At 43.2% G+C, this 26550-nt stretch overlaps 1 protein-coding gene across 6 annotated transcripts in view; it reads right to left on the bottom strand.

The window, feature by feature from the left end:
• PTPRG (protein tyrosine phosphatase receptor type G) overlaps positions 1-26550 on the bottom strand; it is a 616375-nt gene that overhangs the window by 261642 nt on the left and 328183 nt on the right. For all 6 annotated transcript variants that reach the window (XM_073350970.1, XM_073350965.1, XM_073350966.1 and 3 more), the window contains exons 3-4: positions 23472-23651; positions 13585-13733 (exon numbers count right to left, since the gene is read on the bottom strand). In XM_073350970.1, coding sequence (XP_073207071.1) covers positions 13585-13733; positions 23472-23651 — 329 coding nt within the window. The remainder of the gene's footprint in view (positions 1-13584; positions 13734-23471; positions 23652-26550) is intronic.

The raw sequence follows: 26550 nt of genomic DNA, 5'->3' as shown, positions 1-26550 counted from the left end.
ATGAATATTTCTGTAGAAAATTTTCATTTCCTTCCATTTGTTCCAGTTTTTCAAAATCCCCTGAACTGGAACATTTTGGGGTTTTCCTTCTATTTTGGATTTAAAAATTGAATTTTTTTTGGCTTTTCACTGAAAACAAATGAAAATTTCTGAAACCCCCCCTACATATTTTAGTTTCTTTTAAATGCTGTTTTCCAAGACCACTCTGAACTGGAAGCATCAGGAAAATGCTGCTTTGATCTCTTGGGGGAAAAAGGATAACATGAACTGCTCCTGATATATCACTCGATATACTTCAAGAGGAAGCAGACACATAATAGTGATAATGGCAGCCCAGATTTTCCAGTTCCACTCTAGTCCACATGCATCTTACAGAGCTGTAGTGGTCATTTCAAAAATAAAATAGCTATTGGTTGCTTGAGTCTCACCATACAGTGAAAACACATGTGCTACACTGCTAGAATACTGCAAATGGTGCTAGTATAAAAATATAGAATGAAAGGTCACATTTCATCATGTGCAACATCTCTGCTAAATGACAAATGCTCCTTTTTTAACTTTTTCCAGTTAGGGCTTGATTCTGCTTCTATTTAAGTTAGTGATCACACCACCACTGGCTTCAATGGGACAGGTATTGGGACTGCAGTTAGACACTCGGAGCTGGCCCATTCCAGCTGACTCAGGCTCGCATGGACGAAGGGGTTGCTAAGGATCCTGCAAGGTGGGAGGGTCCCAGAGCTTGAGTTGCAACCTGAACCCGAACAGCTACACTGCAATTAAACACCCCGCACCCTGAGCCATGCGAGCTTGAGCTGGCCGTGGGTATCTAACTACAGTGCAGACCTACCCTTAGTGACTAGGCTGCTGATGACAAGTGCATGTAATTGTAACCATTAATAGGAGTTACATATGGTTATTTACAGCAGACAGATTTAAGGCTTCTTGTTTGGAAACAAGGGCTTTTAATACACAGTTTACATTTTTCCTAACTGCTTGGATATGTTAAAACCTCACTGCTCTCTGAAATCTCCAGTTCTGCACCAGGCGTAATAACATTTCTTTTTCTTATGGGGTTTTATGGTACCTCTCAGTGTTTGCCACCACAGGAATAGCTATGTCAATCAGGCAGATGCCACTAATTCTTGGGGAAGGCTCTTCTTGCGAGATGGTAAAAGAGCGGTTAGTAGGGACAGTCTGGCAGTGAAGGATCTTACATGTGGAGAGATCATCCTTGCAGCAGGTGAGGCAAGGCTACCAAAGGATAACTAAGTAGAAGAGATGTTTCTAGCTTTCCCCTTCTTTTTGGAGGGTTTCTCTGCCATTTTGGGGCCTGAGATATTGTGTGTGTGTGGGAGTGGTGAGGGGAAGGATCCAAAATTTCTTAGAAAGCCTTAAAACCATGGGAAGGGCTAAGATTAAAGGAACTGGACAGGTTTTCCTATGCTCTAGCTCAGGAAGAAAGCACTCCATGGAGGCTGCATGATGGGATTGTCAGGAAATAGAATGGATTGCAGTTTTCCCAGCAATATGAACCTGTTTAGTTCCTGTTATTCGTAATTCTGTCTGATGAAAATTCTAGCCAACTGGAGAATTAACCCATAAATCTATTAATCTCAAAGATTTTCTAGGACCAGGAGAACCTACACATTCTAGGATTCACTTTCTTTCCCTTAAATTAATTTGTCTTTAAAATCTTTCCACTGCATGTTTTCAGGCAGGGTGGCACATAAACCTCTCAGCCCGACCAACAGATTTGTTTTTTACTTCTTGCAAAAAGTAGAAATTTACAACAATTTGAATTCCTTTCCAGCCATAGTTCAACACATTCCCCTCCCGCAAAAATTGGGCCACCTTGAAGGCCAAGGTAAGTAAAAAAGCTGGTGCTAATTTTGCTGCCCAAACTCTCCACATTTCATTATTCATGATCAGAAGACAATTCATCTACTTCCAGAAAGTCATCTTGTATTTTGTTTCTTGTAGTTCTTGAAGAGATGACCAACACTATGAACAAATGCTACTTTTGGTGATGCCCATTTAAGGCAATGACATTGGATAGGTTGTGATGATATCTTGGTTACACTGAAGTCAGTCTGGTGGCATGGTATAACTGGATACGGAATGGCCCAGTGTTCTCTGGGACAGTTCTGCACTACAAAGTTTTGTTGGCATAAGTATGTCAAAGGTGTGAAAAAATCCAACCCCCTGACTGACATAGGCATGCCAGCAAAACACCCAGATGCAGCTATATTGGCAAGAGTCCTTTCACTCATTCAGGGAGGTGGTTTAATTATATCAGTAAAAGATCTCCTTATACGAGTATCAGCTATCTCTCCACGGGATGGTTCTATCAGAATAGTGATATACATGTCCTGTAATGGCCAAGCCTTTCTAGTGTAGACTAGCCATTAGTTTGAGTCATTTCTGGCAGTGCATCCTAATCGTAAGCACTGCCTTGTTTTCATTAACTTTACAGGCTAATAAATAATCTGTTGTTGGATTTAACATTCAAAGTGGCATTTTCAGTCCTTCATTTTGCCTGCAATCTGTTGAAAACTTCCATCCTCCCATCCATACAATAACCTGTGTCTGAAACTCCTCATTCTTTGCTGACTCCTTGATAGCGATCATGGAGTCATCTGGATTTTATGACAGCGTCCTCTGCTAAGAGAGCCCACGGGGAGCTGTAATATCAACCAGCCCCAAAACCTTTCTGACATCTCAAAATCCCTCTTATGTAACATCATTTCCTCCCAAGAGTCTTATCACTGGGCAAGGCATCTACTATTTTAGTCTGAGTGCCTGAGAGACTGTACTTCTAGTGACCACACCGACATTTTATGGTTGGCAGGGTCGGACTCTTGTTGTTTGTCAGTGTTTGTAAATGAGAACTCACTTTCCCTTGCAGATGACTGAGTGCTCCTCAGCTGACTCTGACTTGCTCCAATTTGTTTTTACTTGGGTAGTTTGTCTGTACGTTTTGCTACATTCCAAAGGCCATTTGTTTTTACGAGGATGCCTGTGGCTTCTTCTGACTTGGGAGCATCTGTTCCAGCGTTACCAAACCAAGAATGCCAAAAGGGAACTGAGGCTTTTCTTAGCATCACATTTCCCCTCCGTCTCATAAAATCCAAACACGTTCTGGTAAATTTGCCATAGACTCCCAATCCTTTGAAGCCCTAATAGAACCGTTTCCATTGGAAATATTTTTAATTGAGCCATTGGCAAACCCATTGGCCTTTCTACATGTTTTGTGTGAGAGGGACACGCCACTGCTTCTTAACACACTTGTGCAGGTTCTCATTCCTGCCTGGGGTTGTCAGTCCATCTGTGGTATTTCTAAAGTGCCCTCCCCAGTAGTAGCCAAGTGCCGTTACAACTCAAGAGGGAACTGTTCCACGAGTATGAACTACTTGAAATCCCAGGAGTCTCAGGCTTCTTTTAATGGAATTGAGCAGTGTTGAATATTCAACAAATCCCGAATCTTTTTAACAAAGGAACTATAGCTCGTATATCCAGACAGCCTTGCTGCAATGAGTATCTTATACAAATACAAAAAGTGTGCACCTAGAGCGCTGACCATTTGAACCAATGGTCACACTCCCATTGTAAATATGCTCAGTGCAATATGCAGCCTGGACAACAATACATCCCACTGGTTTGTAACTCACTTCTACAGAAACCCCAGGAACGTTCTGACTTCCAGAATTCAAGAAAAGCTCAGGGCAGCTTTGCTCAGGTCCATTTCTGACAAAAATCCCCCCGATTTATTTTAAACTGAACAATTTAAAAGGTACTAACTCTCCATTCTGGAATGACCATGTCACCAATTTAGAATGGGCTGAATACTCATAGACTCATAGATATTAAGGTCAGAAGGGAGCAAAACAGAGCTGAGACTTCCTTCTCACAAACCCTCCTGACTTGCATCTTTTCTAATGGTCCAGGCAGCAGGTCCCAGGAGTGGGCGGGGCTCTCTGAACTGCATTTTGAGCAAAAGGGTACTTGAGCCCAGCTGAGATGCAGCCTCATATTGCTGAGTCCTGTGGTTTAACAGCTGCTATGTACGGTAGCTGCAGAAGAACCCACTTGCAGCAGCCAAACATCCCACAGAAGAAGGAGGCCGTGGTAACAAAGAAGGGTCCTGCTGCAAGGCAGTTGGACTCCTTAAATCTTCTACTAAGCATATCAAAGACAGCATGTCCCTTATCACTACGTGGCTGGAAGATGAATTCAGTAGGAAAGGCCTCCCCATTACTATCAAACATTTACACTTTCCAAGTCCCACCAAGATGAACTGTGGTGGACTCTGAAGATATGGACTTGGAGAAAACTTCCTCCCTTACTAAGGGCTTTTCATATGGACTCACATGACCTTCTCATAAACAAACTAGGGAAATACAACCTACGTGGAGCTACTATAAGGTGTCTGCATAACTGGTTGGAAAACTGTTCCCAGGGAGTAGTTATCAGTGTTCATAGTCAAGCTGGAAGGGTATATCCACTGGGGTCCCACAGTGATCAGTCCTGGGACCGGTTCTGTTCAATATCTTCATCAATGATTTAGAGAATGGCATAGAGAGTACATTTAAAAGGTTTGCGAACGATACCAAGCAGGGAGGGGTTGTAAGTGCTTTGGAAGATAGGATTAAAATTCAAACTGATCTGGACAAACCGGAGAAATGGTCTGAAGTAAATAGGATGAAATTCAATAAAGACACTTAGGAAGGAACAATCAGTTGCACACATACAAAATGGGAAATGACTGCCTAGGAAGGAGTACAGCAGAAGGGGAACTGGGGGTCATAGTGGATCACAAGTTAAATATGAGTCAACAGTGTAATACTGTTGCAAAAAAAAGCAAACATTATTCTGGGATGTATTAACAGGAGTGTTGTAAGCAAGACACGAGAAGTAATTCTTCCGCTCTACTCCACGCTGATTAGGCCTCAACTGGAGTACTGTGTGCAGTTCTGGGCTCCACACTTCAGGAAAAATGTGGACAAATTGGAGAAAGTCCAGAGGAGAGCAACAAAAATGATGAAAGGTCTAAAAAACTTGACCTATGAGGAAAGATTGAATAAACTGGGTTTGTTTAATTTGGAGAAGAAAAGACTGAGTGTGGATAAAGATTGTTACAAGGAGGAGGGAGAAAAATTGTTCTTGTTAACCTCTGAGGATAGGACAAGAAGCAATGGGCTTAAATTGCAGCAAAGGCGGTTTAGGTTGGACATTAGGAAAAACTTCCTAACTGTCAGGGTGGCTAAGCACTGGAATAAATTGCCCAGGGAGGTTGTGGAATCTCCATCATTGGAAGTTTTTAAGAACAGGTTAGACAAACACCTGTCAGGAATGGTCTAGTAGTTATTACATAGCCCTGCCAGGAGTGCAGGGGACTGGACTAGATGACCTCTCGGGGTCCCTTCCAGTCCTACACTTCTATGATTCCCTCTCCTCCTCGACCCCCCATTTCGTCTATAATCAGGTATTGGAAGATCAAGACAGAAAAAAAGCTTGAGAGTCTTTGCCATCAATAAATCTTTGTGGGTTTTCTTTACATCCAGTAGTCCAATATCCACTGTGAACTGCGGCAAACTGACTATGGGTTTAGCCACCAAAACGTCACAACAGAGATACTGGTGTCCCTCGCAAATAAGGAAACTAGCCAAAACACTGTAAGAGTGAGATTATCCCACTCCATTTTTCTGACTCCTAACAATCCAGCATTTCAAGTAGCAGTCTCACTGAATCTGCTAGCTTCCATTTAAACAGCTCTTATAACTCTGTCAAATTCTCCAACCTTTGTACTGATTTTTCTCCTATTCAAAATAACTTTCCTTTACAACAGGAGCAGGCTATCAGCCTCTTATCTCTTATGTTCCCCTCCACCTGATCCTCCTTCTCCTTGTCAGTCTTTCCACACTCCTATTAAACATGTAGAAAATTAGGGATTTATGTCAAGGGAATGTATAACTCTTAGCCCATCATTAACAAATTGCAATTGCAGTGCAGTTCGACTGATTCACAACAAGCCACAGTCAATCCTTAGGGAAAAGCAGAATATTCCCATCAAACACTGAGGGAACTGTATCTGTGCCTAGCTACTGAGTGGCTCATTTGAAACAAAACTCTGCAGACACCCTGTCATCTGTGAGCTACTGTGCGTTACTTGGGTCCAGCAGACAGCAAGACATCATAAAAACAGACTGCTCTTCCTTCCTTAAATGTTGTGATGGTCTCTGCATGAACAGTCCCACGATACATTAACACCTCCACCAAGCACATTTTAATTTCAGACCATCCTCTCATGTTTCCTCTTAATTATCACAGGGCATTCATAGAAAAGATCAGCCAGATGGAGATTAAATATTTCACTACGAGAAGATGAAGCATTCTGCACTAAAATGGAACCTTTATTGCAATAAAGTCATTAATTAAAGACTCAACCAATTCCCCTGCCACTATACAGGAAGCACTAAAGGCAATCACAAGGGGAAAGTGCACCAGTATGCCATGGAAAAGGAAAAAACAAGGTAGACAGTTACGCGAGGCTTTGCTTCAGTTGAACATGGACTTGGCAGCTCAACACAGGGGAAACCAAGACAACCATGTACTCAATACATATATCAATATTACTCCTTAAAATTAGACTGAGCTGAACTTCTGCCAATGAAAAACCCAGAATGTTATTTCATGTGGAAGAGGAGGGAAGAGATGCAAAGGCTGGAGGGCAATGGAGGAGAGAAGGTAGCTTCTGGCTTTCCTCCTTCTTTTTGGATGGCCTGTGTCATCCAGGGTGTCAGGGCATTGTGGGAGAAGCAGTAGCTGAGGCTTGCAACAAAATTGCCTGCAAAATGGGAGTTTGCTAAAAAAGAATAATTAATCTAGGAAATACTTGAGCCATTCCTTCCTTGCCTAACCGAGTAAGTCATGGACACAAGAACAGATGAAAAGCACACTGACAAAATTCCCTCTGACAAACAAAACACCACTAGACAAACAAAACACCACTAGACAACACTGAACCTAGGGTAGGGTTGCCAGTTTTGGTTGGAGGTATTCCTGAAGGTTTCATTCCATGACATAACCTCTAATTAAAGATTAATCTGTGATTCCTGGAGACTCCAGGGCAATCCTGGATGGTTGGCAATCCTACTTTAGGGCCAGATCCTCGCACCCAAACTTTGTAGATCTCCCACTGTAAACTAAACTTTGTAGATCTCCCACTGGAGTCAATGGGAGCTCTAAGTACCTCCATATGACTACAGGATTGGGTCTTCAGAGAGAATGCTAAGCAAAAATTCTTCATCTGCTCAAAGCCTCCTGCTGTGAGATATTCCCAATGGTCTCTTTAAATTCCCTCCATCATTTACTGACTTGTACTTTTCTCCATTCTTCCAGATGGAAGCAAGGAAATTTCAAGAGCAACCACCAAAAGAAATACAATGAAAACAGAACCGCTCCTGTCTACCAGTCTCACTAGAAAACTTTACTACTACGTAAAGCCAACTGCAAAACCTTAGCAACAACATTATTCTCTAAGGTGCAGCATGCCAGCAGTAACAAACCCAACTATTGTATGATAAAGCAGCATGGTAGTTCTAACAGTGGACTCCAAGAAAACATTTAGCAATATGCTCTTCTTTGCATAAACCCAAAAAGTACACAAATGTTAAAAGGCTTTCCCAAAACGCTAGCGGACGCGGCAGGTAAACAAACCGGCCGGGCCCGCCAGGGGCTTTCCCTGAACAAGCGACGTCCCAAGTTTGGGAAACACTGCCCTAGGCAAAAGGTATTAATATTGAGGATAAAGGCAGACAAAGATACTAGATCTCAATTTGTTTCCTCTAGAAAGAGCTTCATTGTTTTGAATCACACACATTTCTTCTACATCAGGGACACACAAGTAGAAATACGAATGGGTCACGTGATGGGCCTGTAACGGGGTGCACTCATCTCTCGTGAGCGCCTCCTTGGCCAAGTGCATGCATCTGAACGCTCTCTCTCTCAGTTTGTCCCTGCTCTTGGATAGAGCCGTGCCCCAGAGCTCCCTCCCTGGGGACAATGTCTTCGCCCTCTTGGTGCTTCCTGGCTACAGCTCTGCAGCTGGGCTACCATAGTTCAGTTCCCTCTCTGGAGTGCCTCAATGTCCAGGCCACTTCCCCCCCAGTGGCTAATTGGGGTTAGGGGGGACCCAGGCCCACCCACTACTCCAGGTCCCAGCCTAGGGACCCTGTAGATAGCTGCCATCTGCCGTATCCCTTTAATTATGTCACACAACTTCTCTAATTCCTTGGGCCACTTCCACAGCCAGCTCTCCCTGGCTTCTGGCAGCGCTGCCCTTTCCAGGGTTCTGTAGCTCCGTGAGCCAGCCAAACACCATCCACACTCCTACAGCTCCAGCAAGGAATGGAACTCCCTCTGGCTGGCCCTGCAGCTCGTCTTATACTAGGCTGCTGGGCCCTGATTGGCTGTGTCGGACACAGCCATTCTAGGCAGCCCTCTCCACTGCCCTTTTTGGGTCCATTTTGGTCCACTTTGGCATGGCCATGAGGCCTCCAGCAGGGGGTGTCAGAGGTTCTAGTACACCCCATCACAGGGTCATATGATATCTGTCGCACAACATGATGTACTTATTGGAGAGAATATGGGCATTCATATTTGAGCAACCATCTCCAGGTCTGGGCAACAATGGAGTTAGTCTTACTAGTATAATCTTGGGCCAAGGGAACTACCCCAAAGGCAGTAGGAAGCAGGTTTAAAACAAACAAAAGGAAGTATTTCTTCACACAATGCAGTCAACCTGTGGACCTCTTTGCCAGAGGATGTTGTGAAGGCCAAGACCATAACAGGGTTAAAAAAATTACTAGATAAGTTAATGGAGGATAGATCCATCAATGGCTATTAGCCAGGAGGGGCAGGGATGGTGTCCCTAGTCTCTGTTTGCCAGAAGCTGGGAATGAGCAACAGGGGATGGTTCACTTGATGATTACCTGTTCTGTTCATTCCTTCTGGGGCACCTGGCATTGGCCACTGTTGGAAGACAGGATACTGGGCTGGATGGATCTTTGGTCTGACCCAGTATGGCCGTTCTTATGAGAGTACAAAAAGGGAGTTAGAGGGCAACACAAAGGCTAATAGTCAACCCTGGAAAATGTTCCCAGAAGTGTATTTAAGGAAGAGTAAGAACTGCTCATGTAAATGATTGTTTATGGTGATAATTTAGAAGAAATGGGTCAATCACCATAATATAGAAGCCTTCCATGAGAATCTGGTTAACCAATGGGAAAGGGAACAACTTTTTTAGCTCCTCTCTTCAGCTTTATTCAATTCAAAGGAACAGAGAGATCTCCAAAAATGCACATGCAGAAGCCTCCATGTGCCAAATTGCAGCTGTACCTTTAGAAGACAGCTTGGGGTGCCAGACAGTACAAGTTTGCTCATGTAAGATTAACGGGATTAGGTCTCTATGGCAAATTGCAGTATGGTCCTTGGAATAAGATTCTCATTTACTAAATAAATTACTGTATATTACTGTATAATGACATTCACATTATAACTGACAATTAGAGCCATTAAAAAGAAAGCTCATAAAGCAGCCGAAGCTCATATCAAATTAACACAGTCATGATTAAAATCACTTCTGATTTCTGCTCTTCATGGAAATAATCAGCATTTTGCATAAAAATGAATAGGAAGCAACTGAAGAAGCCCCAGTCATGCTAAGACCAGCACTGCCATGTCTATTGCTAGCCTGCCTGAGATGCTGTACACATGTGCTTCCACCCCAGCAGCAGGTACGAAAGACACATGTCAGGGCCCCTGCAGAGGCCAGGCTATTCAGCAGTGCTGTGGCAAGGAGGATTGAAGTTCTGTTGTTATTCCTATTGGCTCTAAGGGGGAGGACCTGCGTTCTAAGCTGGCCTGAGGGAAGCTTCTATTTTATTTTCTATTTTTCTATTTTAATGTTGTCACTTCACAGTTTAATGGCTTCTGGCATTTGTACACAGATCTTCTCAGCTTTGGCTCTCAGGAAAAAAATGAAGTAATTAGAACAGAACAGGCACACACGGACAAACACGTCAGCAACTCGTTAAGATGAGGAGAACACATTAAAAACTTTCAAGGAAACAAAGAGATTTTCTCCCAGCAGGTCTAGAGCCCACATCCTTCACCTTAGAATTACTGACACCACGAAGAGCACTGTGTTAATCCCCAGCGTCACAGCACTGGTTAGTGACCCTGCTCAGACACAGGCTCTAACATGGAGAGCGTGAGAGAAGCGATCACGCCACTACAAAGGGCCAAATAGCATTGTTACTGCGGTCGTAGCACGTGGACGAAGATAGAGGTTTGGGGTACACTGAACGGCCACCACAATACTGGCATTTACCCAGGGGTGGCGGGTGAAAGCGCCATTGAGGGGAGCTAGCCCTCAGACCCTCCCGCTCTGCCTGAGGCCCTGCCCCACTCCTTCCGCTGGGTAGGCAAGGAATGCTATAATGTCTGCAAAGAAAATCTAAGAATTAGATCAGTAGTCAAGACCGCATCATGAAACCAACCACTTAAAATGTTTTTTATATATGTTATGTATTGAAAACAGATAACAATTATACTCTGTATAAATAAAAGTACTGAAAGATAAGATGCCTTTGATTAAATTTGCCTTTAAAGTATGAAATAAAAGGACATTCTCATATATCCTACCAACTAATTTAGCACATAAATCACAAAAAATGTGATCCAGATGGACTTCGGTGAAGGAAACCAATCAACAAAGACAGCCTCATCATCTGACACATTAGTTGTAATAATAAAAAACAAACAGCATGGTCAAACAATAAGGCCCTGCATTATATCTGACATTTCTAATTAGTTTCTGCAATCAGTGCATCCTCCTCAACAAAAAGACTAACAGCAAGTATTTTGTTTTCTAGAGGAATGTGCACCTGAACTTCGTGTTTATCGAGTGAAGTCTATGGCTGAAGCAGATTCATCTGCATTCCCATGGGATGTGCTCTGGAACTAATGGACTTTGTACGGTCCACATCTGGTTTGCCAATTAGGTTCAGAGATCACTTGCTTTCAACTGCTTTGACATTAGAACTGTGCCAGACTTGGAATACAAAGTGCCCCTGAGTATTCCACAGATAACTGACCTGTGTCTATGGGCTTAGATCAGTGGGGTCATCATTGTATGATTCCCCCCTAACCCCCCCCCCCCCCCCCGCCGCTCTTTTCACAGCTGTCCTAGAAATACTACCTCTAGAGCACAGCATAGTATTTCTGGCAAGAAACTCCAAGCATAAGGCAGTCAGAGTTGCAGCAGGCACTTGCAGGCTGAACTGCAATTAGCACGACACCAAAACGGTTCCATCCTGTAAAAACTTACCTAGGTACTTCTTCAAAGTGCCTACTCCTGCATTAGGAATACCGGTGTTAGAATGGGCATGTAGGATTGAGCCCGCAGAGCCAAACCTGAACGCTCCTGAGCTCCCATTAAAATCAATGGGGCCTCTTTGGCTGAGGTTTTAGTGAAGAAGCATTGCAGCGAACGTGTGCAGAGAGCATTTGCAAAAGGGGCTCAGGCACGATCCCCACAGATCAGGCCCCAACTTTTTTAATTTGCTTCCTTTCAAGAGATACCGAAGGAAGAATGTGAGTTCTGTGCTACTACAGTGCAGCCTAAAAAGAGCAGGAGTTCAGAAGTCCGTGTTGTAACACTGAATAAAGTATGGTTTTTAAATCAGATTTTAATCGCACTTTAATTTTAATTTAAAATTAAACCGTTTTGAAAAAAAGCAGACTGCTTTTTGGCAAACATTCAGAAATAAGCACAACCTAAATGCAGAAGCTCTCAGGTTTGGGCCAGGAGGGCTCAACTCTGCATACACATTCTCACACAAGTGCTCCTGATGGGCGAACAGACACCTTAAAGAAGTAAGTAGGGTTTTGTTTTTAAAGCAGAATAAATAAGTATTCTAACCAATGCAAAAAGAAACCAGGAATACACTTTTCTATTTAAAACAAAAGGAAATTATTTTCTATATATCGCTTCTTTCAAAGCAAAATAACTTTTCAGTCTTCAAACGAGCGTGGAATAATTTTGACAGCATGGGAAAAGGAATTACAACACCTGACACAAATGAGGGGTTGCACAGTGTCCTACCATCTCCACTTCCCACAACTTCAAAAGGCGAATGGCCTGGCACCAGAACTTCACATGTTCTTTCTTCCACAATAAAAAAACTCTCTCCTCCATGCATCCGATGAAGTGAGCTGTAGCTCACGAAAGCTCATGCTGAAATAAATTTGTTAGTCTCTAAGGTGCCACAAGTACTCCTTTTCTTTTTGTGAATACAGACTAACACAGCTGCTACTCTGAAACCTCTCCTCCTTGTGAATACCAGCATTGCCAAATGAGAGAGAGATGGCAACATGTGTTGAAATACATGTGTTGCCAGTTTATTATCATCATCACATGAGCTCCTAGAGGCTGCAACAGAGATCGAGTCCCTATCATGTGAGGTGCTGTCCAAACATATAGTAAAAGACACTCCCTTTCTCAAAGAGCTTACAGCCTCCATAGGCAAGACAGACAAAAGGTGGGAGAAAAGAAGGACTTCTATCCATAGTCTCCAGATGGGAAAATGAGGTAGAAAGATTCAAGAGGAGATTGTCAGAGGCACAAATGTTTGCGTTTCCAAAACTCTCCCCCAAATCACACAGGAGGAGCCTGGGAATGAGCCAAGGTCTCCTAAAATTTCAGCCCAACACCTCATCCGCAAGGCCATCTTTCCTGTCTATACACAAGCATTCAGCATAAGTCCATTGTTTGCAGACAAGATTCACAGCCATGTTACACATCTTTAATGTATACTGCAACGAAGAGTTTATCCAATACAATGGCTTGTATGTAGTGCCTTCCATCAGAGATCATTAGTTATATGTTGCGGTAGAAAACCTACAGTCCATACTGCAAACTATCAGCAAAGTTTAGTGACAAGGCAAATAAATGACATTTATTATTCATTGTGTGTATTACCATAGTGCGTAGGAGCCCCAGTCATGCCCAGAGCTCCGTGGCAGCAAAAACACAAAAGCAAAAGGCAGTGCCTGCCCCGGAGATCTCACAATATAAACATGAGACAGGAGATAAGTGGATACAGAGAAACGGGAACACAGGGAAACAAAAAAACTATTGATGACGGATAGCAGTCCCAGCCTGCCAGCTGCGTAACCATTGTTTGCTGCAGGCATCATGGCAAAGGAGAGCTGTAAGGAGGATTTGAAGGAGTACAACGAGGTGGGTCTGCAGATGTTTACAAATTGCTCCTCTCGTGCGTAAAAAGTGGCCTGGGAGAAAGCACAAAGGTGCTTGTTTGAAAATGTAACAAGTGGGTGATGAGGGCTGGCACCATTAGCCGAGCAGCGGCGGGAGCACATGCGAGATGATAGGCAATCAGCCGTGAAGGACCTGAAAACGGGACATGTTAACGGATGGAACCTTGCAGTGCTCCTGATGCCTCTCACACTACTGCAATCCATTCTTCTGCAAGGACATAAACATTTTCTCTTTCCACTCACCTCAACAGGGAATCTCTTGCCATTGATGCTGTGCTCAGAGCCAGCGGATCCATTGCTCTGACCCCAATGAAATTCCACTTTTTCTGCTTTGAATCTACCTGGCAGCCCAGCACCGCTGATGAAATAATCGTCCTTCAGAAGGATAGCGACTGCACACACAAGACAAAGAGAGGGACAAGATTTTGAGTGTATTTTTGCGATAGTGTTTATGATGATTGATGCACAGTTGCTGGTTACAGTGGCTTTCTTTTTCTATCCATATGAAAATCCATGAGGATAGGAAAAGCACTAATACGAGCAATGCAGGTGAATTAGGGAGAGATCAATCCCATGGAAACAATGGGAGATTACTAAAATTTCTCCATAATCTCAGAGAAAACCTCCTAACTGTAAGAACAGTAGGACAATGGCGGTTTCCAATAGGAGGCTGGACAGCCATCTATGTTGGATGGCATCTTGGCAGGGGGTTAAACTAGATGATGCTTGCAGTCCCTTCTAGCCCTATGGTTGTATGATTCTATAATGCCCTCAAAAACATGAGCAAAGAGGAACCTTCTTATCTTATCTTGCAAAACAATTACTACAGTACCCTTCACACAGCTGTCTGACTCCCCACGCCTCAGCCCTGCTCCACCTGAACTCTCCTGATGGGTGAGGAGGGGTTCCGCTCCACCAGTGGGACTTACAGAAATGGACTGATGGGGAAGCAAAGCTGTCATGTGAACAAGGATCTTCCTCCCTCGCCATCCATAAGTAATCCAATCCCCTCGTTCCCTACACTGGGCCCAGGGCAGGAGAAATCCTACAGTTCTTCCAGAGGGGGAGAAATGGGACCCATGGATGGAGGAGGACCCACAGACGGAGGAAACAGATTTTCTAGGTGGGGCATATTTGCAGCTGGCATCTTCCTCCAATCTGTCCTGGGAAGAGGTATCTTCACCCCAATACACCTGTCTTATCCCTGCCAACCATGTGATTCTGCCCTAGGGTAGCATGAAGAGATTAGCATTATACTGCCATTCTGAAGGGGATTCCCCACTGCAGTATGGCCTTCATCACACAGAGGCATCAGGGACACGATTCGGTCCTATATTTTCCATCTATGGGCTTTATACAAGCAAACAACGTAACCCTGTGTATAACTTCAAGCACGTGAGTAATCTCACTGCAGACAATAGGCTTATTTACATAAAGTTATGCTCATGCTTAAGGGCTTTGCTGGGTCTGGACTATGGTGCAGGAGGACTCTATTTCAAACTTGCCTTCTGAGGCACTGTGTTAAGAGTTTATTTCTCTAGCAAGGGAGTCTGCTTTCATTAAAAAGCAATTAGCTGCATTAAGGCACAGAGATAAAAGGATGGTGTCTGCCTGGAACGATCAAAGGGCACTTTGCATGAAATGCCATTCTTTAGAATTCAAAGGGAGGGTCATCAGAACTTTCCACTTTCCAGGTGTGCAATCAACACAACCGTGGAGCTGAGTGTATCTGTTGGAGGAGTGTTTGAGACACAACATAACCTTGCAGGACAGGCAGACACCACCTCAGCGAGCCTCCCCTAAACGCCTCCTCCAAACTGCGCTCCCCTATCTCAGGGTCTGTCCACCCAACGAAAGCTCTTCACCAGCAGTAGCCTACTTGAGAGTGACCGCAGCGGTGAAGACAGCGCAAAAGAACCTGGGTATGTACTCAGCTTGTTAGCCTGCTCTAAAGCCCTTGCCGTGCTGACTTCACTGCTAATGTTACCTGCACTAGCTGGGTTCAAGCTAGCTCGAGTAGGCTACATCGTGCAGAGCTTTTGTTTGCTGTGTAGACAGACCCTCAGATGAACTAAATTTGGCCCCTCCACACCTCCATCTTCCCCCTTTACATTCACTTTCCTTAACCCCTCTCCTGTTTAATTCTTTATTGGTTCTTACACTGAGCTCCTCCCTGTAGTATCTGAGCACCTCCCAGTAGTGCCTCAGGCAATGCAAGTCATGTCTGTTACATGTGTCCTCACCATTAATGTACTGTTTAAAGTAAGGGCTAAATATTTAACTTCCATAGTCATTTGTATTTGACATAGCAGTAGCAGTCAGAGGCCCTAACAGAGAGCAGGGTCCCATTGTGTTAGGCACTGCATGTATACTTAGTCCCGACCCCGGTGAACTTATAATGAAAGGTCGGAGATAGGAAGTATTATTATGTCCATTTTACAGTTGGGGAACTGACACACAGAGAGATTAAGTGACTTGGCCCAAGTTCCCAGAAGAAGTCTGGAGAACTGAGAATTAACTCCAGGTCTCCCAAACCCCTGTCTGTTGTTTTAACTACAAGATCATCTTTCATTTCTATTCCTCCCCTTTTTAGGAGATACAGGGGACCAAGTGAAAGTTTCTTACAAAAATTCCCCTTACAAAACCCCTGTTTAACAATAAAAGGGATTTTTTAAATCTATTTATAATAGTTTTTATCCCAAAGTAGTTCTCCTAAAAGTAGCTAGGGAGCAGCACCTACTGCGTTTGGAACCTCAGGATGAAAAGTTTCCATGAAAAACACAGCCAACGAGTATTCAGGCATTCTTAACCAAACTGTGTCATCACAACAGACGCAGATGAACTCAAATCATATAAATCCATGTTTATTATGTGCCAATGGAAAAGTTTTACTCAGTGCCGAAAAACAAACAGGATAGTTGTGAAATAATGTGAAATGGAAATCATACAGGCTAGAATCTCTCCTGTACTGAAGCTCTGTTCAGCAGAGGAGCAGGTGCAGGTATGTGAGGGAGCTAGTTACACTTCCCTGATTTCCAGTGTCAGATCTAGCCCTGATGCAATTACAGCAGCCCAGCAGCACCTCTAAAGTTGCACCACTGATATAGTGGAGCTCTGTTCCTTAGTCTCCTGACACATCCCTCTCAATTTGTCCAGGTGGCTTGGGGAAGTATACGGGGCAGGAACTAGCTGCAGCCTCTACTGGTACAAGCAGGGAGTTCACCTGCAACAGGGGAAATTCGCTGCTCACCACCTACAGACTATTTGCACCAAATCTGGCCCTCCATCTTTATTCTAAATTATGCCCATTAAATCAAAGAAGTGACTGAAAGCACCACACCTTTCTTCCTCCCTGAAACATCTCACTTGCTTTTTAAAATACTGCAGACTGTATTCAATCGGTTATAAATCCCACACATAAAATTGCACATGATGAGGAATCCGAGAAAGCAGATTCAAGTGCATCTGTTACAATGCACAGTGGGGATTTCGGTTGCATCTTATAAATATTTGATAGTATCTAAATCATTTATGGCTCTGTCAGGGGTCATTTTACTTGTTTTAGATGAATAATTAAAAGGATAATTAGGAGGACGTACAATCTGAAATGTTCATCTAATTGTTCGTTTTACAGTATTTCTTACTACCCGGTGTCATAGGACATGTCCACTCCACCATCTCCCTGCCTCAGCAGCACTCTGTTATGGCCAACAGATTTTCCTGAATGTAAACTATTTCTAGCATTACCCAGAACCACAATATTCAAGTACCACAGTATGAGACTTCTTGATATTTTGTCTTTACACAATGATTTAGCCAGGGAACACAGTAGAAGAATCAGCCCATTGAAAGTCATTTCAAAGTAGGCAGGCCATTCGTCCAGCTTTAAGCCAAACAGTCCTGTTTTTCAAGGTCTGTCCCCTGTTCCACCACTGAGACAAAACTGGACTTGGAGCGTGACTTCACACATGCAGGTATGTGAGGTCATGTGGGGAGAGGCGGGCGGAGGGGGGTCACACAGACGGGGGGGTGGGCCCATACTGTTTCTGGAAGGACTGGAATGTCCAGTATTCTGGGGGTGAGTGGCCACCCTATTTCAAAGTACAGTATTGCTAATATCCAGACTTAGATTTAAAAATACTAGGGAATGCAGAGCTAAGGCTGCAGACATCTGGACTGACAACTGTACATAACATACCCTTTCTTATGAAGATTGCAGGGATCTCAGAACACCGTATACAATTCCATCAAAAAATTGCAACATTAAGAGAATGTTAAGGTTGCATGTTTAAAGGAGACAAGAGTTAGGAAATGCTAACATTGAAGTGGAGTTCCCTAGGGTTTTTTGGTTTTCAAAGAAGATAATAGAAAAACCAGAATTACAGAATGTGGAGTTACTGGACTTACACATCACCAAAATCCCCTTCTCAATAGTTCACAGGATGGCTCCCTCAACCTACAAGCCTTAGGAGATGTGTGGCTTTTACCATGCAAGGTGTATTATGAATTCGTTTACTCTGTGCTGCAAATTTAGCTGCACACTGAATGCTTGGTGCATCCTACCTTCTCTCTGAACGCTGCTATGAAGGGCTGAAAGAGCATGCCAACAGTACTATGCATACATAAGCATGGTTTTCAGTGGGTTTAATCTGACCAATTTTCACTGGAACATGAAGGGCAGTTTTCCCAATTCAGACTATTTCCACATCAATTTTCAACTCTCTTTCTCGAGGTAGTTTGTGACCAGAACAATCAAAAATAGAATTTTTCCATGAAGAGGAAAATGTATTTTTTCTACTCTCCTGATGCTCTGAAACCCGTGGATTGTTTTTGCTCATGCAACCCACTGGTCAGGATGTGCTGTATAGTTTCCCTCTCCTGATCCACAGAAAACAGGGGTCTGTTACAACATACAGCTGCCAAAGCCAGCTCTTTAGTTCAAGCTGTAGAGGCTCGTAATTTCAATGCCAGAAATTACTGGTTCATTCCCCACTGTGTCAGCCAAAAAGGTGACCCTGGCATGTTAAAACTAATGAACAAAAACACCCTTCTTGCAATTATATTTGGTAAGTTCCATTCCAAAAGGGAAGAAATTTGTCAAGTTCTAAGTGACTAGGGGTTAGAATAGCAATGTTTATCAGCAATAGTAGGAGGTGCTGCTCCCACTGGAAAACCTAGGAACAACAGAACATACATTAAAAATATTCAGCCTTAGGGCTGGTCTGCATTTCATGGTTTTAGCAGCATAGCTATCTCAGTAAAAGCCATAGTGTAAAACAGTGATACTGGTATAACTGTGCTGACAGTTATGCCAGTCAGGGAAACCGGCCTCAATTATACAAGATACGCACTATTATACTGCATCCACACTACAGAGTTTTGCCCTACCACTATAACTAAATCCTCCTAAAGTAGACAAGGCCTTAACTGAATTTATTTGCATATTCACATTGAAGTCCTGCTTTCTTATGGGTTACCATACGGTTCTTTATCTCCTAGGGCAAACCCAGTACTGCAGAGCTCACACAGCAACTGTAGCCACATGCATTTCAAATGTAACTTTTTAGTACATAAAAAGTAATTTCTTTCCTTTTTAAGGAAAATATTTTAGTAATGTATCAGCAAAACCAATATCTGAGTCAGGTGTTTCCTGGCAGTTAGAGTGTCTAGGCTAAGAGCAACAAGGAGTCTGGTGGCACCTTAAAGACAGATTTATTTGGGCATAAGTTTATGCCCAAATAAATCTGTTAGTCTTTAAGGTGCCACCGGACTCCTTGTTGTTTTTGTGGATACAGACTAACACGGCTGCCCCCTGATACTAGGCTAAGAGCCTTTGACTTTGCCTTGGAACCTCACCTCCTCCACCCAGAGTATGAACTGCTAAGAAATGTCCTGCTTGTGTCACTATTGCTTAAATGGACATTTAGTTGATTGACTGTGTCAGTATGTAATATAAAGGTCTTATGGGGCCAGCTGGTTCCATGATTCTTGTGCCAAAAAGCATAGCAATTGACTACAAAATCTGCCACTACCTTCTACCTATCCTACTTGGTTTGCTGCTGCACCACACTTCCAATTCAGAATTCCTCCCAGCAAAAACATCCTGCAAACCCAGGGAATGGGGTGGGGCCTGAGAAAATACGGGAGGAGCGACTGGTGCTCAGGCAGCATGTTGACAGACTCAGCACAATGCCTTAGAATAGACATCAAAGCTAAAAAGACTGTGTGCACACCTCTGAGAAAAGGACATACGGTACTACATAAAAGGGACAGCTGATCACTGATGTTCTGAGAGGTGTTAGCCTGCCAGCAAAAATCCACACCCCAGTGTGAACAATTCAAACATAGTAGCAGTGTCAAGTCTGGTGCCTTTAAAGAAACCAGACTGCTCAGGACAAGCAGGGCTCTTCAGCCTTGGTAGGCAGCCCGCCTGGGAGCAGGAATCCCAAATTCAAACCAGGGGTGCCATGCCCCTCAGATCAGATAATCATCCTTGTACGACAATAACAGTGGCTGATGGAGAGGGGATGGCCACCACCTACATTACTGTCCATTAAAACACGGAGGACAATTCCTGCCCATGCGTTGTGCTTACTGTTCATTGCGGTGGGACTCTATGGCACTTTGCAATATGTGTGAAAAGCACACAGAGCATGTGAGGAAAGGCATGGCCTTCATTTCTGCCCACAAGAAACTTGGAAAAACTCCCTGCATATTCCTGTTCCTGCTACACATGCAGCTAGGCAGCTATCAGTGTCTTCCCTCACACACTATCCAGTGTTCGGTTTTTCTTTCTGTTTCTAGCGATACCAGTTGCTGGTTACTACAAACATTTTTCCTCCGCAAAGCTGGAGGGCAGGGAAGGTAACATACAAGGTATATTTAAGTAGTAAGCTATTGTAGACCTCAGCCCTTCCAGAATCATTTTGCTACAAAGAGGACACATAGCTCAGAGTATCGAAGAAGGTACAAACATTTCTGACTGTAGCAGAAAACTGTACACATTCACTTTTATTGATTTTTTTAAAATGTACCCAAAGGACAAAGGACACATTTCCATTTTAAGAGGAAAACTACATTCTTCCCCTTTCTTTTTTTTAATTATGAAACAACAGTCATCAAGGAGGTATGGGCTAAAGATTGAAGCAGAGGACTGGAAATTGGGAGATGCCACAGACTTTTTATATGATGTTGGGCAAGTCATTTAACCCTTCAGTTTCAGTGAAGTGGGATGCTGCTACTTATCTACCTCAAAATGACAAGGGGAGGCTAAATGATTGACATTTGCAACAACATTAACAACAATAATATTTGCAGTTGTCATTTGCATCTGGAGACTCCTAGACGAGAGACACAATAGAATTGTAGAATATCAGGGTTGGAAGGGACCTCAGGAGGTCATCTAGTCCAACCCCTGCTCAAAGCAGGACCGATCCCCAATTAAATCATCCCAGCCAGGGCTTTGTCAAGCCTGACCTTAAAAACTTCTAAGGAAGGAGATTCCACCACCTCCCTAGTGAAACATTACAGTGTTTCACCACCCTCCTAGTGAAAAAGTTTTTCCTAATATCCAACCTAAATCTCCCCCACTGCAACTTGAGACCATTACTCCTTGTTCTGTCATCTGCTACCACTGAGAACAGTCTAGAGCCATCCTCTTTGGAACCCCCTTTCAGGTAGTTGAAAGCAGCTATCAAATCCCCCCTCATTCTTCTCTTCCGCAGGCTAAACATCCCCAGTTCCCTCAGCCTCTCCTCATAACTCATGTGTTCCAGTCCCCTAATCATTTTTGTTGCCCTCCGCTGGACTCTTTCCAATTTTTCCACATCCTTCTTGTAGTATGGGGCCCAAAACTGGACACAGTACTCCAGATGAGACCTCACCAGTGTCGAAAAGAGGGGAACGATCACATCCATCGATCTGCTGACAATGCCCCTACTTATACACCCCAAAGTGCCATTGGCCTTCTGGGCAACAAGGGCACACTGTTGACTCATATCCAGCTTCTCGACTACTGTAACCCCTAAGCCCTTTTGTGCAGAACTGCTGCCTAGCCATTCGGTCCCTAGTCTGTAGTGGTGCATGGGATTCTTCCGTCCTAAGTGCAGGACCCTGCACTTATCCTTATTGAACCTCATCAGATTTCTTTTGGCCCAATCCTCCAATTTGTCTAGGTCCCTCTGTATCCTATCGCTACCCTCCAGCGTATCTACCTCTCCTCCCAGTTCAGTGTCATCTGCAAACTTGCTGAGGGTGCAATCCACACCATCCTCCAGATCATTTATGAAGATATTGAACAAAACCGGCCCCAGGACCGACCCTTGGGACACTCGACTTGATACCGGCTGCCAAATAGACATGGAGCCATTGATCACTACCTGTTGAGCCCAACAATCTAGCCAGCTTTCTATCCACCTTATAGTCCATTCATCCAGCCCATACTTCTTTAACTTGCTGGCTAGATACTGTTTGAGACAGTAGAATCAGAACCAGAAGTTATTTTCTCCTCCAATCCATACCAGTCAAATTTTAATAACACTTGTCAAAGACTGTATTTGGTGTCCTACCTCAGATTGCTCTCACCACTGGTTTGATACGCTACCTCCCCGCTGGGGCCTGATTCTGCACCTTCCGCTCCCTTCAACTTCACCTCTTAGGACAGGGCCTTACTGGCAGATGTATCCGAAACACCTCTCACCTCTGGCCATCCAGAGTTCGTGTGTGAACACAGCACCGCCATGGCATTGTCTACCTGATGCTTTCTAGAATGGTTTATCTTTCCATTCTTTTGCTGGTTTCCTTCAAATGTCATAGTAATATTCTTACAAAGAATCTGATTGATTAGATACAGTCCTATTTTTGATACTTCAGGTACTTGTATGGTTTCTACCACCATCTGAGTATCCGAGTGCCTCCCAATCTTCAATGTATTTATCCTCACAACACCTCTCTGTGGCAGGGCAGGGCTATTATCCCTGTTTTACAGATGGGGAACTGAGGCACTGGGAGGCTAAGTGACTTGCCTAGGGTCACATAGGAAGTCTGTGGCAAAGGAGAGAAATGAACCCCATTTTCCTACAAACCCAGCTGGCACCCTAGCCACTGGACCCTTCATTAACTAGAGGAAGTCTCAAAATCTCTATGTAGGCCAAAGGATTCTGAATTCAATAAATGAGGCAAAATGGATCTGTGGCTAGTATCTAGGGCTCTGATCCAAAGCCCAATGAATTCAGTGGAAGTACTCCAAGTCTGTGCTACACCCCCTGAGGTATGACATCTACTGCATATGTGAGCAGACCCTTAACTAGAGAAACATGATATAAAGTACTTCAGAGACACATGTTGAATATTAACAAGGATTTAAAAATAGATTTAATAAATAAAATGAATTAATTATAGATTTAATTCAATTACCTAAAAATTCTTGACCTTGACAACTGAGGAGGCAGACCTTATGATTTCTGCTTTTCACAATTTCAGTATTCAAGTGCAAGCAAATGCAAATAACTTTGTAGATAAATTAACCTTGACCTTTAGGTGAACCATTGAATTTTTGGTACAAATAAGCAACGTCTTCAGACTGTTCTTTTATAAAACAATTATAAAAAAGGGGCAGAAGAGAAGTGCAGTTACAGTGCAGTATTCGGGGCTGTAATAGTATCCACAAGATATTAATCACTACTACATCACTTTGCCCATCTATTGCCCTTTCTGCGTGAGAACCTCCTAACTCCTAGTCTTTTCTTTTATTCATAAGAATACCTTTGAGCCTTGCATTTTGGCACTCTTCACTACTGGATGCTATAGCCTCCCTTAGCGGGTAATTCAAGGTTACACCTTCTAACTCTCACACAGAGAGTTACAGGTCTTTACTGTGATATTCATTTGGCTGCCAAGAAAATGGTTTATACGGGGGATGAACTTAAAAAACTGTTAAAAACTGATCTACTGCACTAATTCTGCACAGAATGCAGAGATAGCGGCCTGGCAACTTATATTGGGAAGTTCTCACGTTAGGATTAAACAGAACAATGGGATGTCTTTGTGGGTTTGTTTGTTTTTTAAATTTATGGCTTGAGTTATTAATTGATTGAAGGCAGGCTTACGGAGACAAACAGGAAAGAACATACCAGTTTTCCCAGTGTTTTTCATCCATGTCTTGTTAGAGGATTCGTTGTCAAAACCATCAAGCTGTAATTCTTGATATTCATCTCCCACACGTGCCTGATGGTCTATGATGTTTACTGGAGACTGGTGAGTGCCTCCACAGTCCACACTTGAAGTAACCCAGTGCTCAGGACCATAAGTACCTGTTAAAAGAAAAGACCAACAACTTATTGTTCTGATGGGCCAACAGTTACCAGACTATCCTTAAGTAAGGCAGCAAGCATTTTAGCTCCCAAGGTAACTACACTGCTGCTACATTTCCTGCATGCAACCTACGAAGAGACTGAAATCCATTAACTTTATACAGTGCTCAAATTTTGCTTCTTGCAATAAGCAACAATACTGTCATTTTAAATTGCCCTTCTATAAAATTATCTGCAATTCACTAACCCTTTCATGACCAACTTATGAGTCAGTATGATGTTACAGGAACTTTCAAATAGCTAGAGAAAGAGTAGGAAGTTATGTAGCTTACCTGTTTGCATTAGATAATTAATATACTAATAAGGCATTAACTCTAGTTTGTGTGACAGGTTAAGATAATACGACCTTAAATAACTGCTATTTTATTTGAGGTTCTAAAAGCAGGCAACGGGGGGAGAACTTCATTTAAATCAACTGAGAAATTAAGTGTGAACAAACTTGGGTAGTACAAAAAATAAACTACAGGAAGGAGAAATGGTAGAGGAGAGTAACAGCACAGAACTGTCTTCTACCATTTGTCCTTTTTCATGCTTTTATTTTTCTCACTACTCAAATTTGTTTTCACATAATTTCTCAGCTGATTAAATTATTCTTCCAAATCTCCCCCCAAAGTCAAATAGTAGCAGTGTGATGCACCATGGATAGATCAGCAGTGTCTTGCATACATATCCGTACACCTTGCACAGCAGTGTTTGCTTGATATAGGATAGCTAGCCAACCACAGAAACAGTGCCAGGAACTGACACTTCTCCATCCTCTCTCCCCCCATTTTTATTTTTATACAGCAGGAAGGGGATTTTTACAGTTTGTAAAGTGAGATAATTACCTGAAAGGGGATTCCAAAGAGGATGGAGCTTGGCTATTCTCAGGGGTGGCAGATGACAGAACAAGGAGCAATGGTCTCAAGGTGCAGTGGTGGGAGGTCTAGGTTGGATATTAGGAAACACTATTTCACTAGGAGAGTGGTGAAGCACTGGAATGAGTTACCTTAGGGAGGTGGTGGAATCTCCATCCTTAGAGGTTTTTAAGGCCCAGCTTGAAAAGCCCTGGTGGGATGATTTAGTTGGTGTTGGTCCTGCTTTGAACAGTGAGCTGGACTAGATGACCTCCTGAGGTCTCTTCCAACCCTAATCTTTTATGATGGGCAGCGATGCAACACCATGCTTTTGAGTGTCTCTAGACTTCTGACTGTCAGAAGCTGGGTCTGGACAACTGGGGATGGTCCTGTTGTGATGTCCCAGGTCTTGAACCCAGGCCTGGGAGTCCCCAGACAGCTGCCACAGCCTGGCATCCATCATTTTCAGCTTATACTCTTAGTAAAAGCCACTTTAAATGAATTCCCAATTAAAGGGAACTCAATTATTAAATCCTAAACATGTTCTGTTTCTAGAGGGACTTTCCTTATCAAAAGTGTTCTAATGCATAACTGTTTTGTGGCGTATTAGTTGGCCACTTAGATAGCCTACAAGCAAGTTTGCATTAAAATGGCAATGAAATTTGTGTTACATTTCAAAAGGCCCAGTAGTGCAGATAACTCTCAAGCTATCACGTGTTGGTATTGTTACAAATTCAGACAAAGATCTGGATTTCCAAAGTGTTCACCATGGGCCTAACAGTCCTTCCATTGAAGACAATGGGAGTTATACCACTCAAATAGGAATTAGTAGCTTTTGAAAACCCCACCGTCTCCCGCAGGGCTGCAATGCAGTGCCCCCTGCTGGGCCAAGCTTGGCACTGCAGGCACTTGCTGCCTCAGTTCACCTGTTGTGGTAGCCCACAGTGTAAGCTCAGTATCAGTCTTTGAAGAGTCAAACAGTAACAAACTCAGAATTTGCCGGGCTGCTCCTACAAACAAACAAACATACATCAAAGGCAAGTACTTGAAGCTAAGGCCCTGGGATTCTGGGCTAGTTCTGAGGCACCCCTCCTCTGCCACAGTCTCACTTAGTGCTCTTGAGAAGAAGCATGTAGGCCGTCTTAACTGGCCTTCTGGATCCCAATTTGTCACTGTCTCCTCCTGGCCCTTCTTGGCCTCTGGAGGATTGTGTCTTGTTGATAGCTTGGCCTGAGCGGGTTGTCCCTGAGCAGGCGGGTGTCAGATTGCCAATGCCTCCAGCTGGGGGCAAAGAAGGCCTGAGAGATCGCATTGCACCCACCCACAATGCTTTGGTGACCATTGCAATCAGTGGGAGATTTGCCTGAATAAGGACTGTAGGGTTGTTCCTTTATGGACATTTGCAAGGCACATACCTTTTAAAAAATCAGAACTGTTGACTAATTTGCAGAGAAAATGTCTTGTTAATTTGATTTGACATATGAGTAAAATTTTCCAAAGTGCCTAAGTGACTCAGCAAAACTAAGTCCCATTTTTAAAAGTGACTTAGGCACTTTGGAGCATAAGTCCCATCGACTTTCAATGAGATTTATGCTTCTAAGGCCTAGATGCTCATAGATATTTAGGTCCCTAACTCCCTTGGGAACCTAAGTCACAACTGAAAGCAGGATTTGGGCTCCTAAATCGTCTACAGGATTTTAAAAATTTTACCCTCTCTGTATTGCTTTAATAATTGATAATCTCCTTCTAAACAATTACCAGCTCCCTTTGGATCTAAATCTAGGATTTACTAATGGAAGTGCAGCTGCATCTTTATGTAGTAGTATTATTGTTATATGCATAAAATGCTTCCATACTGGTGCTGAATTATTAAAAAAAAAAGTAATGCAATAACACACTGAGCAATTCAAACCCACAACTGAAAGCTGTGCTGTGGTTGAGAGTCCTGCCATTGCATATTACTGTCACAAGGCTAAGTTTAAGACTTGCTATTTAGAATCACC

Source organism: Lepidochelys kempii, chromosome 7 (genome assembly GCF_965140285.1).
Source record: "Lepidochelys kempii isolate rLepKem1 chromosome 7, rLepKem1.hap1, whole genome shotgun sequence".
NCBI lineage: Eukaryota > Metazoa > Chordata > Testudines > Cheloniidae > Lepidochelys > Lepidochelys kempii.
This window is presented reverse-complemented; position numbering and strand designations above follow the sequence as displayed.